General features: G+C 39.4%; 2 protein-coding genes and 1 non-coding gene across 6 annotated transcripts in view; 2 read left to right on the top strand and 1 right to left on the bottom strand.

Moving 5' to 3' along the window:
- The window catches only part of LOC146304977 (CLIP-associating protein 1-B-like), a 39,676-nt gene extending 30,510 nt beyond the window's left edge, over positions 1–9,166 (bottom strand). Inside the window, exons 1-8 of the mRNA XM_084713728.1 lie at positions 8,933–9,166; positions 7,834–8,307; positions 4,092–4,170; positions 3,155–3,258; positions 2,882–2,973; positions 2,295–2,370; positions 1,604–1,701; positions 1,058–1,128 (exon numbers count right to left, since the gene is read on the bottom strand). Coding sequence (XP_084569854.1) covers positions 1,058–1,128; positions 1,604–1,701; positions 2,295–2,370; positions 2,882–2,973; positions 3,155–3,258; positions 4,092–4,170; positions 7,834–8,046 — 733 coding nt within the window. The 5' untranslated portion in view covers positions 8,047–8,307; positions 8,933–9,166. The remainder of the gene's footprint in view (positions 1–1,057; positions 1,129–1,603; positions 1,702–2,294; positions 2,371–2,881; positions 2,974–3,154; positions 3,259–4,091; positions 4,171–7,833; positions 8,308–8,932) is intronic.
- Positions 4,524–4,653, top strand: LOC146304978 (U4atac minor spliceosomal RNA). Its single transcript, XR_014769346.1, has one exon. It is a non-coding gene; the product is annotated as a U4atac minor spliceosomal RNA (small nuclear RNA).
- A 151-nt stretch (positions 9,167–9,317) lies between the features above and the next one.
- Positions 9,318–14,910, top strand: LOC146304976 (high affinity cGMP-specific 3',5'-cyclic phosphodiesterase 9A-like). 4 transcript variants are annotated; one of them, XM_084713724.1, is made up of 14 exons: positions 9,320–9,962; positions 10,906–11,055; positions 11,276–11,315; positions 11,396–11,498; positions 11,679–11,821; positions 11,964–12,023; positions 12,231–12,408; positions 12,656–12,778; positions 12,871–12,963; positions 13,489–13,556; positions 13,628–13,742; positions 13,892–13,996; positions 14,191–14,337; positions 14,462–14,910. In XM_084713724.1, exons 1-14 carry the CDS (start codon positions 9,875–9,877, stop codon positions 14,552–14,554), a joined length of 1,506 nt encoding a protein of 501 aa, XP_084569850.1. In that variant the 5' UTR covers positions 9,320–9,874; the 3' UTR covers positions 14,555–14,910. The 4 variants fall into 4 exon arrangements, with proteins under 4 accessions (XP_084569852.1, XP_084569850.1, XP_084569851.1 ...); XM_084713725.1 differs by having other exon boundaries at positions 9,324–9,962; positions 13,640–13,742; XM_084713727.1 differs by lacking the exon at positions 9,320–9,962 and adding an exon at positions 10,226–10,470.

Here is a 14,910-nt window from a genome sequence, read left to right as displayed (position 1 = left end):
AACGATCGATCTGTAATAACTGTGGCTGCTTTTCACTCCATTTAAACATTTCTGTCCCACTTCTGCAGGGTCACTTTTCCTGCAGCAAAGCTCCTCACCTTCTCAGAGCACAAAGAGCTCCGGCTCATGTTACACTCAGAGTGAAAGACAGTGAACACACCCCACTGACACTGGTGGAAACAAGACAAGTTCTTCCAGCTCAAACATGTGACCGATAGTTCTGTTCTTCACAGAATTTTAGATTCATAGTCTCTATTTCAAACCCAGATACTAAAAACCTGTTCTATTTAAAATGTGTTGCTATTTTCCTTTAGATTACCTCTTCAGGAGTGTTTTGTTATTGAGGTTTTATTTTATGTGCATTCAGGTCTCTCTTGAAAACACAAAAAACTAAGTGTTTTTCTTATACAAATTCTGCAGTTTTCTCTGCAGACTCTTGTTGCTGTTTGGTTCTCACAGTAATTCATATTTCATCATAATGTCACAGCAGATTTCTCACACTGATTCTGTCAGTTACTTCTTGTCACATTTTCTGCTCGTCATCTTTCATCTGGCTGCTGGTTAAATTTAGTTTATGTGCTTTATTTTTTTTATTTTTGTTTTCTTTGTTGTCCATTTTGAAAAAAAAAAAAGCAAAATAACACTGAAAATAAAGCTGTCAAGCAATGTTAAAGGATGATGATGCAAGTTTAGCGTAACCATGGTGACAGAAGAGCATGACACATGTGCTGTATTATGACAGTAATGACATATTTAATGAAATCAACACAAGAAAATGTGTTGACAGGGTTATATGAGTGAATCCACGTCATTAAACTGTCTAATTAATTGGTTATTCAAAGTGAGAATTTAGATAATGGCCCTTTAAGTTTTGAAGTGTGGCAGGAGAACAATAAATAAATGTGGTGCAGTTTTGGACGATGTTATCAGTGTCACATGTTGGTGTCTGCAGGCCGCTCTCGACAACAAACAACATAAAAACAAAACCATGCTGCCATGACAACCAGAAACCAAGACTGCATGAGTGTCGAGGGTGAAGAGAGCAGGTAGATCTTACCTGATACAGGTGACAGGACCATGTTCCCTGACCTCTGGACCTCGTCAAACTTACTGAAGATGACGTTGAGCCTGGACAGACAACAGAGGGAGGGACAGAGAGTGAGCGCCAGGTGGTGCAGCAACACAAACAGTCCTGCAGACTCTCCTCTGACAAACAGAAAACTGGCTCATTTCAGACTCCCCACCGAGCCGTTAAATAGGCCAAAGTAACATCCCATCGCCAACGGCCTCTGCATCCAAAAATACACGGCCAGTGGTAACGGCTGTGACGCCTGCCTGCCTGCTGGGTCATATTATCAGAGCAAACACTAATAATCACAAAGTCTGCTTGTCTGTTTGTTGACTGATTCAGCTACTGTCAGAGACAACATGTGTTCACCAGCTCTGAATATACATCATGTTCAGCTTATCAATAATTGTCTGAGTCATTTTCTCTCTACAAGTTGCGGCTTTTTTGTGATACAAAACAATCATTACCACTCATCATATCGCCTTCCATGTTATAAGTTAGTCACACATGTTACCGGTGAGCACTTGAACGCACCGTGACTGAGGCAGACCCTTCTTTCCCAGGTCCATCCGCACTCGTTCTCCAACATGACGATAGATCTCCACCAGGCAGTTCATGGCTCCATCGCGCACCTACAGGACAAAAACTCAACATGTGAACACAGATTCAAGCACTCAGCGGTGCTCTTTTTTCTTTTTTACATTTTCTATCTGAGCACTGCTTTGTTTATTATTTCACTTGTGTTTCTATGTATTTTTATTTCACTAATTCAGTTTTAAAAGTAAAAAATTAAAGTCAGAAGAAGCAGACGCACAGATAAAAACATTAACGTGGCTCCTGTAGAGCTCATTCATCATTTTGGTGACGATGGTTTGTAATGAGAAGACAAGTGCTGCATGTGTGAGTGTGTTTGGATTCAGGAAGGGAAGTTCATGGGCATGGCTTCCTGTCCTCGGGAGGAAGTGTGATTCCGGTGATGACAGACCTCTGCAGCCAATCAGGGGACACCAGACTCAGACACAGACAAGGCGTCTGGTGGTCAGAGAGGAGACCCCGCAGACATATTGACAAACTATGTCGACTCACACAATGAACATGGCGAATTTGTTATCTGAGCTGTAATGTTTGTGTCTGACCAGCAGAGGGCAGTCCAACATCAATAATACTATTTTTACGCCCTGGATCGTCCACAAACTTCTGTCCAGGTGGATGCAGCGGGTCGTACCTGACTTGTGGGATCTCCGAGGAGGTTACAGATGTGAGGAACGATTTTACTGAGCGTCAGACTCTGAGATCCAAACCTGAAGAAACAAAACACAACATGAACCTTCATATAAAATAAAATAAAAACACATCCTTATATTTTATTTAGACTCATCAGGTGTCTCCTGCTTTGGATTTTAAAGCCACTGGAAACCTAAATCCACAATCCAGCCTGCGACAAACTGGATGATGGATAAATAATTTTTCAAGCAAAAATGACAAAGATTCAATGCTTGAATATTTTGGGATATTTTTGGCACAAAATAATAAATTTAAAGAAGCCAAATTGTGATGTGGGAAACTCTGAGCAAGTTTAATTATTTTTTTATATTTTATTGGCCAAACAATCAACCTATTAACAGAAAATTAATGGGAATAATAATTAAAATGATCATTAGTGGCAGCTTTAATCTCATTTCATTACCATTCTCACTGTTTCACTTGTCCTAAACCTGATTTCTGTACAAACCTGAGTTTTATTTTCAAATATTTTTTATCAGCAGTGCATATGATGTGAAAATTGTGATGTTACATGTTTTGTTCACGTACACGTTGAGGGTTGAGATGAGACAAAGACAAAGTCCTTCTCTGGTCCTGTTGTTCTTATGTTTGAAACCTCCCATCATTCGCTCCCAAACATACTGAAAAAATACACAAAAATCATCACAAATACATGCATTTAGTCACATTTGTCTGTAACAATCCAATATATTCAATTTAATTTAAGTTTTCTAAAGTCCCTGTAGATTCAGTTTACAGCTTTGATTTCCTTGAGTTTCTTTAAAACAGCACAGACAGGTTTGAATGAAGAGTTGTGTTCACCTGCGGGTTTGCAGCCTGGTCCATGATCTTCAGAAGCAGCGCTTGGTCCTGGTCTCGAACTTGGTCCTTGGCGTCTCCTAAACGGTCGATCAGGCTCGGCAGAACTGAGCGGACAAAGAGGACAGAAACAGGAACCAAAGTGATGGAGACGTTAACAACAGTACAGTGAAAAACACAACACACACATATATAAACACAAGCCTGGAATAAAAACCTTTACTGTAAAATCCCAGATTATACACACAACAAATGTGTTTTTTTTTAAATCAACATTTTCCTTAATTTTACTTCATAAATGGATTTGGACTTAAAACGTGCATACATTTAAAATTTAACTATTTATATCTTAAAAATGTAAGTTTTTAATTTTTGCTGAGATCATCAAGTTAAATCATCATAAAGAAGAATTATATATGTTTTTTTTTAATATAGATTTAATAGACTGTGACTTAAAATATTTTTTAAATGAAAATTATATTTTTATACATACATTTTAAATTCAGCTAAAACACATTATAATGAATAACACAGAAGTGTTGGTCTTAGATTCTGTATAACAGCCATATTTACTGATCTAATTGATTAATTTATTCTGTACAATTCAAGTAATAAGTAAGTAATATTCTTATTTATAATATTATTGCATCTAAATACAATTAATTATGGTATCAGTTTTTCAGAATTGTTGTTTCTGTACCATCTTACACATTATTGTATGCATATTTCTAATTTTTCAATAATTTCTATATACTTTGTTAAATGTGATTCACACATTTTAATATACTTCCTATAATTTCTATGGTTATATATATTTCTGATCTTAAATGGTTTGAATTGTAACATAAACCATTTCTCTCTCTGAGGTAAATAAAGTATTTCTGATTCTGATCTTTTAAAATGAAAATAATCCAAATGAAAGTAAGATAAAGCGGCTCACCTGTCCCGACCTGCGTCCTGAATCTCTCCTGCAGTCGGCTGACCAGAGCTGACAGGATGTCCATCCCCAACAAAACAACCTGAGACAAACAAATAAACAAGAAAACAACAAACATGACATGAAAATACGCTGATAAAATCAGCCAAAAATGCTCACAATCCAAGTCACAAAAGATCCAGATCAACCACAGCAAGAGAGCAGCTCAGGAGCAATGGATCTGAATCTGAGCTGCAAAGGATTATGGGTAATTGTAGAAGGATTTTTCATTAAAAACAGCAGAAAATAGTTAAAGTAACCGTGTTTTTTGTGTTTAAACTGTAATATAATGACCTAATCTTTGATTCAGTGAAGTGAAACAGTGTGGTGAAACGGAACCATGAGTGAACACAGCGTGACCATTTTACATAAACCCTCCAACACACACTTCCTGTAACTTTCCTTGTCATGGGGTGGCTTGAGAAACTCAATGAACGTCTAGTGAGAGTTTCTCTGCTGACACCATAATCAACACATACGCACCACCTGAGCTTCATGTTCAGACTCTGGTGCAATTTTTGGAACATCTCTTACATTTATAAGAGTAAATACGTGTAGAAAACAAACATTAAGGTTAAGTATGGCGCCATCTACTGGGCAAACAGATGTATTACAACCCTGGACAACCTGCTGTAACTTCAAACTCAGATACTGTACATTATCACATTTATTTATTTATAAAATGAAAAAATACATGATTGATTGTGACTAAAACTATATGAATTCAGTCTCATAAAAGGCATGAATTTTAATTTTTAATTTTGGAATATAATTTATTCGCACAGAACAGAACCTGTTTCTCAGAGCCCACAGGGACGTCTTCAAACATCTTCTTTTTAGTCTAAACTACCAAAACATCTCATTAACCGTCAGAAATGATGAAGAAAAGCAGCAAATCTTCACATTAAAGAAGCAAAAATCAAAAATCAAAATAGCTGACAACTAGTCTTCTTTCTATCGATCAATTGTTGCTGCTCAAATTTACTGATTGTTTCATTTAATAATTTGTTTAGTTTGTTAAATTGTCAAAAATATAACTAAAAAATAAATATTTAGCAGATTATTACATGGGACAGATATAGTTAGGATGATTATTTTTATTATTGATCAATCTGGAGATTATTTTTAAGTAAATTTATATAGTTTTATTACCGGCTCAACAATAAGGCTGGCCTGGGGCTGGAAAAATGCCAATTCTGGCAAGCAAGTTATCCAACTAGGCAAGTGGTAAGAAAGAATTAATAATATGATATTATAATAAGGAGATTTTCCACTTTTCTTCATTTATTGTCATATTAAACTGAATATCTGTGGTTTAACACATTTAAAAACATCACTTTGACTTTGAGAAACTGAGATTCAGCCCTAGATTAAACACGATAATTAACCTTAGTCTTTATTGTTATTTAATTATTCCTAATAAATAAATAAATTATAACAACAGCAACATAACATTTTATCAAAATCACAACCTGGCTTTCTGCAACGGCAAAATGTTTGTCTAAAAAAAAAAAAAAAAAAAAAAAAAAAATCTACAGACTTAAAATTCAGAAACATCCAGTACAGCCCTTATTTACAACATTTATGTCGTCTGTAAAGGTGAATAAAGCAGCGAGCGTCCAGCTTCACTCTCAGTCTGTCATTAAACTGTCTGCAGTTATCAGTGGCTGAATGCTCGTTTAATTTATGCAACAGGCCTCCGATCAATTAACAAGAGCCATTAGACTGAACAGCCCTCCTCTATCACATCTGAAGGGTTTTACTCCCACACACACACACACACACACACACTGCAGCAGAGGCAGACAGGAAGCTGATGTCCACACACTGATGTTCTGTAAACCTCGCTCCTCCCCACAGGGAGGGAAACTGGGCTAATGGTGCAGGTAAAATAAGCTCACGGCCGCCGCCATTCGCCTGGGAGCCTTGTCCCCATTATGGACCAGAGGAGGCTGCGTTTCCAGGGCAGCGCGGGAAGCAGCCATATGATTGGTTGTGTCAACAGCTGTTAAGTGAGTGTGTAGTTTTTTTCTGCTCCACAGTTACATGTGTGTGGAAAAACTCATCTCACATCAAACTCCACAGAGAAATCTACTATTTTAGTGCAGCTGACGCTTCACACATCTCAATTTAAAATCTGTTCCAAAATAAATGCAGAGATTCGAAATTCAGCAGTTAACTTTTTTATCTGCTGTTCTGGAGCTTTCAACTTCATCACGTGGTTTTCCTCAGCAGATGTTTGCCACATTAGTAAGAAAATGCAGATGTTCAAATTTCCACTTTTTTCTAAGCAGTTTCACATGTTGGCTTAAAAGTTTAAACCAGTTAGAAACCGCTGAGGAAGACCATGAACAAACAGCTATGAATCCATTAACCAAGAAAACAATCAAACAATTAATCGACTATGAAAATAAAGATGAGTTGCAGCCCTAACCTGGAGATGACAGAGCAGACTGGATGAAAAATGGGGAAAAAGTGCAGCACTAGAACTGAACTATGAATGAAACCATCAACAGAACTGTGTGAATCATCCCAAACTGTTCTTTCTTTGCTTCTGCTAATATTTAAAGTTGCAGATTTCTTGCCAATAAAGTGAAAAATATCTCCACATAAGAAATTTTAATGGATGCAACTGTGCAAGTCTGTAGTTTTAGCAGTATGGATGTAAATGCCTGATGACAACACAGAGCAGCTCCTCTCTACTGTGCAGGAACACATGACTGTATTGATTAATCAGCAGCAGCAGCCTCGTATCCGCATACATGACACGCAAATGTTCATGGATGGCATGCAAATCCTGCACCATGGTAACAGGAGTGATGGGAACCTGCAGACATACTGTAGGTCATCCTATCAAATGTGTGTGAATGAAGCGCTCCCTGAGGACAGTTTGTCCCTGACACCCGCAGGAATCAACTGGTTTAACACTTAAAGCAGTGAATCCTATCATCCTGACTGGTGACACACACACACACACACACACACACACACACACACACACACACACACACACACGGTGGGATATAAGGTATAAGGATCTTGTTATAGCCAGTTGACTGAGCCTGAAATGAATAATTAAGCGACTGGTAAAACATTTACAAGATCCAACACGTGTCTATTAAGGTCAATATTGACTGGGAGAGTCTAATAAAAAGCTATAAGCAGATATATGTGATGACATAACAGTGTAATTCACAACATTTTGATATTCTGCACAAAATCACCTGTCAATATCACAATTTCTGACACTCTTCAACTTGTAAGGCTCTAAAATATGTTAATTTATGGATACACAATATGGATTTTTTTTAGTTTTGGACTGAGAAGATAAGACATTAGAGAACATCACACTGGACTATATTTCTCACTATTTTCTTAAATTTTATAGACAGTGCAGCCTTAAATTAAATTTCTGACCAACTTGCTGATAAAGATAAAATTTGTTCTTTTTAGTTGAGAAATGAATTAAAACAATTCAATTCAGTTTGTCAAAAAGGTCAGAATAGTCAAAAAATGTCATAAAATTATGAAAAAAGCCCAGGATAACGTCACCAAATGTCTTTTTTTGTCCACAACCCCAAAATATTCCGTTTACTGTCAAAGAGGAGTAAAGAAACCAGAAAATATCCACATCTAAGAAACTGAAATCAGAGAATTTGGGCATTTTTAATCAATTCAATCAATTAAACAAGCTGTCCATCCTCACCTTGAAGTTGCTGGAGTTGACCCAGGAGCTGGCCACTGCGTCCACCATCCTGTCCAGCATGCTCTGGTCCTGCTCCAGCTCAGAGGACTTCTCCTCGCCCAGGATGAGCTCTATGATCTCCTGACCCACCTGGAGCCTCTTCCCCAGGTCCTTGTGCATCACCTGCTCCAGCATATACTCCATGCTGACCACCACCTCCTCCTCTTCTTCCATGGCTGCTGCTGCCTAAGACAACCTGGGACAACTTGGGACAGGGAATTAAAGGCACTTCCAGTTGGCCTTCCCCTTCACGCTGTGTCCACCAGAGTCCTCACAGTGTCCGGGACCTGCTGCGGGACACTTGGCGTCGTTTATACCCAAGTTATGGTCTTTAAGACGCAGCTAACGGTTGCGAATGAGCGGAAATGAGCACCATGACATCCTGCGGTGCAGAGCTGCTCTGGACATGTCTCCTCATCCTCCTCAGTGGCTTCACTGCAACATCATTTAGCAAGAAAACAGCGACAATTAGGCGAAGTTTACAAACTAGCACACTTAAACTGAGAGTTAACGGTTATGTTGGTGATAAATACTTGGTATAAATCTAGCTTGTGAACTTGTAGCTCAGAATTACACATGATAATGCGACTTTAAGTTGAGCTAACCAGCCGTTAAGCTCATGCAGGTGAACGTTAAATGTCAAAACAGTTTATGTAGCTGTTAGCTTCTCCGGCTAGCTGAGACAATTCTCCGTTACTAGAATGGCGAAGGTATGACCCGCCCTCCTCCGACTCTGATTGGCTAATACTCACTGCCTTCGTTAGTTGGATTTGTTAGGTTTAGGCATAATGAGTGGTGATTGGGTAAGTATTAACGACAAGCCAACCAGAAGCGGAGTAGGGCGGGTTATCTCTTCGCCGTCCTAGAATAGAAAAATATCGCCTACTAGCAAGCTCTTATCCAAAATACAGTTAAGCTAGCGTTAGCTAAAAGAGCTAAGTTAGCTGGTTAAGTTACCGACTGCCACAGAGGAGCGCCGTTAGCTCTGTCATTACTCACCTGTTTATACCGGGTTAATTAACAGGTTATTAATCTACTGAGCGGTTAGCGGTTCACTCACCGGATGGACTGAATGGCTCCCAGAAAGAAGTCCGAAGTGGCGATGCTGCCTCCGGCCACAAACTGCCGTTACTTCACATCACAGACAGACATTAACATGGACTCATTCGCTTTGTGGTTGTTTAAAACACCTGACATCTAATCCACAGTCCACTTAAAAGCCTCAGGAGGCCGTTAACAAGTCACTCACTGTAATTTAAACACGACAAAATGATTATTTGTCAGAGTAAATCATGGTATGTCCCAAGCCAGACGCCGTAGAGGCTGCAGTGGAGGAAGCCGCAGAACGGCGACACCTGCCGGCAGAGCTGAGCAACAACACACACAGAGGACCAGGACCAGTTTTCAAACTACTATTGCTGAAATTACCGTAATTTAAGAACTTCTGGGGGGCGCACTTGTACTTTTTATGAGAAGTTTTTAATGTCTGTAATTTTACTTCTAGAAACAGAAGAAAGTCTTGTTAAAATGTTATTATTGTTATTATTATTATTATTGTTGTTGTTGTTGTTGTTGTTGTTAGATAAAAGTGAAAAAAATATGAGATATAAAGTCTAAACTGAGATAAAAGACTTTTAAAAGTTTAAATTTATTTCTGAAATAAAAAGTCATAATTAAGAGATTAATATAATAACATCCAAACATCCACCCCAGCAGGACCTGAAAATTAATTTTACCTCATAATTCTTTCATAATTACTATGTTTTATATCACAATGGTGACTCTTTATCTCACAATCACGATGTTTAATGTCATATTTACAGTGTTTCATCTCCTAACTGATAAAAGATGAAACCGTTGATGATGACCAAAGCCCTGGCTGGTGCAGCAGTGGGTGGACTCTCTGTCAGCTGCAGGTGGCCTTTTACAGACGGAAGGATTCAGAGTCAAGAGGTCTCATTTTTTCCTGTGTGGAGCAGGTCATGTCCCACCTGGCTCTGGGATGACAACAAAAATCATTCATTTCATGGTGAACGGGAGGCTGGAGCAGGCCGAGTTCAGGGCTGACTGCTCCGCTGCAGACGTCAAAGGTAAGACAGAGAGACAGAGGGCCTGAGGTTTACTGATTTAAGACAATAAAAAACTCTGTTTCATTTAAATTTAACATTTAACATTTGATTTAATGACAATGAGGAGATATGTGTGTGTGTGTGTGTGTGTGTGTGTGTGTGAGAGAGAGAGAGAGAGAGAGAGAGAGAGAGAGAGAGAGAGAGAGAGAGAGGAGTTTGTGATCATTTTGAATGTTCCTGTGTCCCTGATGTGAGGACCTGTCCTCCATGTGGCTTTGACAGGTCCTCAGCTTGAAGGACTTTGTCCTCGTTGCTCTTGTCATGTTGAGACAGTGATGAATAAACCATGTGACAATCGGGCCCTTGACATTTAAAGAGGACAGTAATAAGAAGACAGGTTGAATTAAGGATTTTATACTAAAGTAGAGGGTTTATCTGTGGAGGAAGTGCAGCATGATGTCCAGTGGTGGAAGAAGCTTTCGAGGAACTTCCATGTGGTGTTGATTTTAAAGCCCCCGGTGGACAGAAGGTGAAGTTTTTTTATTGCAGGTTTCCAGTGTGTCTGTTATACTGAAACTTTAAGGCAATTTGAAGTCAGCAGAATAACAACAAAAGTTCAGGCAAGTTTAGAATAGATCAAGTCAAGACTGAACTCTTCAACAGTAGTTTTCCATCGTTTTCATTTTACAATGTCTGTTATGTTGTTTTTGTCTTGTTACATGTTGTTTTCATCGTGTCACATCTTTTGCATCATATGTTGATTTCGACTTGTATCTTCTACATCATTTTTGTCTTGTTATGTCTCTTTTATCTCATTCAATCTTGTATCTTCATTTCTGTCTTGTTATTTCTCTTACACAGAATAATGTTTTTGTTTTGCTTTGACGTCTTATGTTGTTGTTGTCTTGTTATGTCTTTTATGTTGTCTTTGTATTGCTACATCATTCTCATCCTGAACTGACAGATCTGTTCCGGGCGGCGGCGGAGGCGGGGCCTCACCACATCCTGAAGATGTACAACCCAAACGGCAGCATGGTGAACATCTCCCCCCGGCTGGAGGCCAACAGCGAGGACTCGTACTACCGTCTGGAGGTGGTGGCGTCGGATCTAAAGAGTGAGCGTCCTCGTCAGGGACGTGTGTCCAAGCTGCAGATATGAACCAGATGTTTGTTCCAGAATGAAAAATCTAAAATACTGTTTAGTTTCAGTACCGTTAAATGTGTGTTTTTGTGTTTTAATACCTTTAACTAACAATCATTCTATCAGGGTCAAAACTTCAGATGTTATAACTTCATTAAACGTTAAAGTCTTTTATGTTTTTTGTCCATGTGCAGGTGTGGGACTGACTCCAGAGCTGGACAACATGGAGTACAGGTGAGTTCATCTGGTAACTATGATTTATTGGGGCGTCTGGATGAGAAGGACTCATACTGTGTCTTTGTCTCCGTCTTCAGGCTGCATCATCTGGAGAGCAAAGTCATCGAGGACGTGGGGACGACGCCGGACATCATCTGTGAGCTCAAGAGCCAAGTGGAGTCTTTTAAGAGGAAGCTGGAGGTGTGAACACGGATGTGTGTCTGATAATTCTGACTTTTTTCTCATAATTACAGTTAAACATTTATTTTCAACTTTTGTCCATTATTGATTCCACCTTAATCTGAACTGATTTATTGATTTTCTCCAAAAGTAAGAAAAGATTTCAAGTATTAATGAAGTTTAATCTTTTTTCACTGTCAGAGCGTGAAGCACCTGAGCTGGATGGGTTTATTTAAGGAGGACAGAGACGAGCAGCTGTCCAAAGTCGCCCAGAAGTCCAGAACTCCTCATCTGAGCGTGCAGGAGGAGCGCCAGCAAGTCCACAGGAAGTTCCTCAACATGAGGTCTGATGTCACCGCTGCTGTGACACCTGATTCTTTTCAGCCTGTTAACTAACCGCATAAAGTCATAACGACCTCATCATTTATTAATTATGACAAATAACAAAGCTTAGAGGACATTTGTGTCTGTTCTGTGTTGCCGTAGCTCGCTGCAGGTGACAGAAGAAGTGAGAGAACATCTGAAAACTCCCATTTTTGACAACTGGTGAATAAAAACACAGTTTCAGTTGTATTGCTTTTTTACATTATTTTTGTTTTGTTACGTTGTTCCCACCCTCTTATGTCTTTTACATCATTTCTGTCTCATTGCGTCCTTTTGTGTTGTCAAATCATTCTTGTCTCGTTTTATCTTTTTACGTTTTTTGTCCCGCCTCTTTCCATCATTTTCGCCTGTGTGCGGTGTTGTTATCAGGCAGTGGGAGGAGGCGGAGATGCTGGTTCTCCTGCAGGTGATGTTCACCGACCTGGACTTCCTGACGGCGTTCCACATCGAGCTGGACGTCCTGCAGAACTTCCTGTTTGAGGTCTACTGCCACTACAACAACATCCCCTTCCACAACTTCAGGCACTGCTTCTGCGTCACCCAGATGGTACGACCACGAGCAGCTCGGGGTGAAACACCCAAAATACATCGATGTTAAAGAACAAAAAAGTCTCGTAGGAGTTCTGCTGTAGATTTAAGTTCTGACTGTATGTGATTTTTGCATTTTCAAAAAGAATCAGTGTAAAATCGGTTAAACTGCAACACAAGACAGCAGCTCTGTGTTTGCAGGTTGGTGTGAAACTTTGAATGTGTGTGAGGTGTTTCCTGGTGTTTGTCGGCGTCTCGTTCTGCAGATGTACGGGTTGATCTGGCTGACAGAACTCAGGAGTAAATTATCAAGAATCGACCTGTTGATCATGTTGACCTCGGCTCTGTGCCACGACCTCGACCACCCCGGCTACAACAACGTCTACCAGGTCACCTCACCGCCACTCCGTTCAGGAAATTCATCTGTTTGTCCCATGATTCTTTATTGTTTATCCGTAAATTCTTTTTACATTTCTCACAGATCAATGCTCAGACTGACTTAGCTCTTCGCTACAACGACATTTCTCCCCTGGAAAACCACCACTGTGCCGTGGCCTTTGGCATCCTGTCCAAGGTACAAAAAAAACAACATACAAAAAAGTTACACACCAAAAAATCTTATAAATATGACCTGAAAGATCGATATTTTTAACTACAGAGCAGGAAATTGATTTAGTCATTTTTGTTTAGTGCATAAATGCCACAGAATGAAATTTATTAAATTTAACATGTTCAGTTTAAGTCATTAGGAGGATTTTGTGAAAGGAAAAATGTTCAGTCTGTTCAGAGGTAAAACATATTTTAAACTCAACTAGAAGTTACTTTTTTTTACACTTTGTTACATATTTTTTGTCTCATGTCCTTTTTGTTGTTTTTCATCTTGTTATGTCTTTTTTGCCTTGTCATACTTTTGCGTTAGAAATAAGCATGGGAAAATATTTATGTGTAATAAAATAGTATCATCAGCAAAAAGTAAGCAGAAGTCATAAAAGATTTTATCCTGCAGATATTCAAGCAATGAGGGTCAGAACAGAAAAGTGTTGTTCTCTTGAAAACATCTAAATTTTCTTATTTTTTTAATTGTTTTTTTTCTTTGCAGCCAGAGTGCAACATCCTGAAGAACCTGACCTGTGAGCAGTACAAACACATCCGAGGAGGAATGATCAAGTAAGACTTCAGCCGACATCCTCGTTCATTTTCATCTGTTTTATTCAGTTTAAAATGTTTTTTTTAAAAAGATTCGTTTTCAGGTGTATCCTGGCCACCGACATGGCGAGACACAACGAAATTCTCAACAAGTTCAAAATCATGCAGCCGGTGTTCGACTTCACCAACAGGGACCACAAAGAAGTGGTACAGAGACGGTTTCTTTTCTCTTCTCAGTGTTTCTGTAGCAAACAGATACGATACAGAAGAGTGACATGAGCAAATAAATCACCAAAGACTGACAGAAAAAAACGTCACAGCAGTGATTCTTTTCCTGCATGTGATTCCTGTTTCAGCTGATGAAGATCATGGTGAAGGTGAGCGACATCTCCAACGAGGCGAGGCCGATGGCCGTGGCCGAGCCCTGGCTGGACTGTCTGCTGCAGGAGTTCTTCAACCAGGTTTTTATTCTCACTTTACTGATTCTTTTCACTTAAACTTTATTTTATTTAATGGTGGAATACACAAATCTCAAGTCAGAGTTTTGTCAAATAAGTGACACATTTTTCAAATCTAGTTCTTTAAACTGTTGATCAGAATTTAAATGAGACCTTTAAAGGGAGCGTCGGCTCTTGATTCTTGTCTTGTCATGCAGAGCGACACAGAGAAACTCAAAGGGCTTCCTGTGACTCCTTTCATGGACCGAGACAAAGTGTCCAAGCCGTCCTCTCAGACCAGCTTCATCCGGTTCGTCCTGCTGCCGCTCTTCACCGAGCTCACCAAGCTGTTCCCGTGTCTGGAGGTAAAATCCCACCGCTGCTTCACGCTGCACGATACGGAATATTTTCAGATTTTTATTGATTAAAATGACGCCGAACAGAGATTTCAGAAGGCAAACGTTGCGCTGTCGTGTTGTTGTCATGCAGCAACATATTCTGGAGCCGGTGCGACGGGCCCTGGAATATTACTCTGATATGGAGAGAGCCAGCAAGGAGGAGGAGGGGACGACCAAAGCATGATGAGGAAGAGGAGGTGTCTCATACTCAGTGTAGTGTAGGATGCGTCAGCTGACAGAGGTTTATTGACAGCAGCAGTGTGTTAGAGGAAGTTGTTTCATCTAAAAATTGTATTTGAAATTTTGTAGGGCTCTGTATCGTTTCTGAACTTTAGAGTCGGTCGAAAACTGACTCAAAGTTTAAGTTATTACCATGGCAACTGACTCCAGAGTTTAAGTTATTGCCATGGTAACTGACTCCAGAGTTTGTAGCTACTGAGTGATGTACTGACAGTGTTTAAAAGATGTTTACAAAATAAAAAACGTCAGTGTGACAAATAAAATGTGAATTCTGCGCATTAAAAAAGAGACAAACCAACA

This window comes from Lutjanus erythropterus, chromosome 24 (assembly GCF_056507025.1).
Source record: "Lutjanus erythropterus isolate fLutEry1 chromosome 24, fLutEry1.hap2, whole genome shotgun sequence".
Classification (NCBI taxonomy): domain Eukaryota; kingdom Metazoa; phylum Chordata; class Actinopteri; order Lutjaniformes; family Lutjanidae; genus Lutjanus; species Lutjanus erythropterus.
The sequence above is the reverse complement of the archived record's forward strand: the minus strand, read 5'-3'. Positions and strand labels throughout refer to the sequence as shown.

What these genes read in the sequence shown, in the direction of transcription:
- LOC146304976 (XM_084713724.1), top strand. Translation starts at nt 9,875, where the DNA reads ATGACAACAAAAATCATTCATTTCATGGTGAACGGGAGGCTGGAGCAG. An exon ending in CCTTTGGCATCCTGTCCAAG is followed by an intron (nt 12,964 to 13,488) that starts GTACAAAAAAAA and finishes TTTTCTTTGCAG; the next exon opens with CCAGAGTGCAACATCCTGAA. An exon ending in ATCCGAGGAGGAATGATCAA is followed by an intron (nt 13,557 to 13,627) that starts GTAAGACTTCAG and finishes TTTTTTAAAAAG; the next exon opens with ATTCGTTTTCAGGTGTATCC.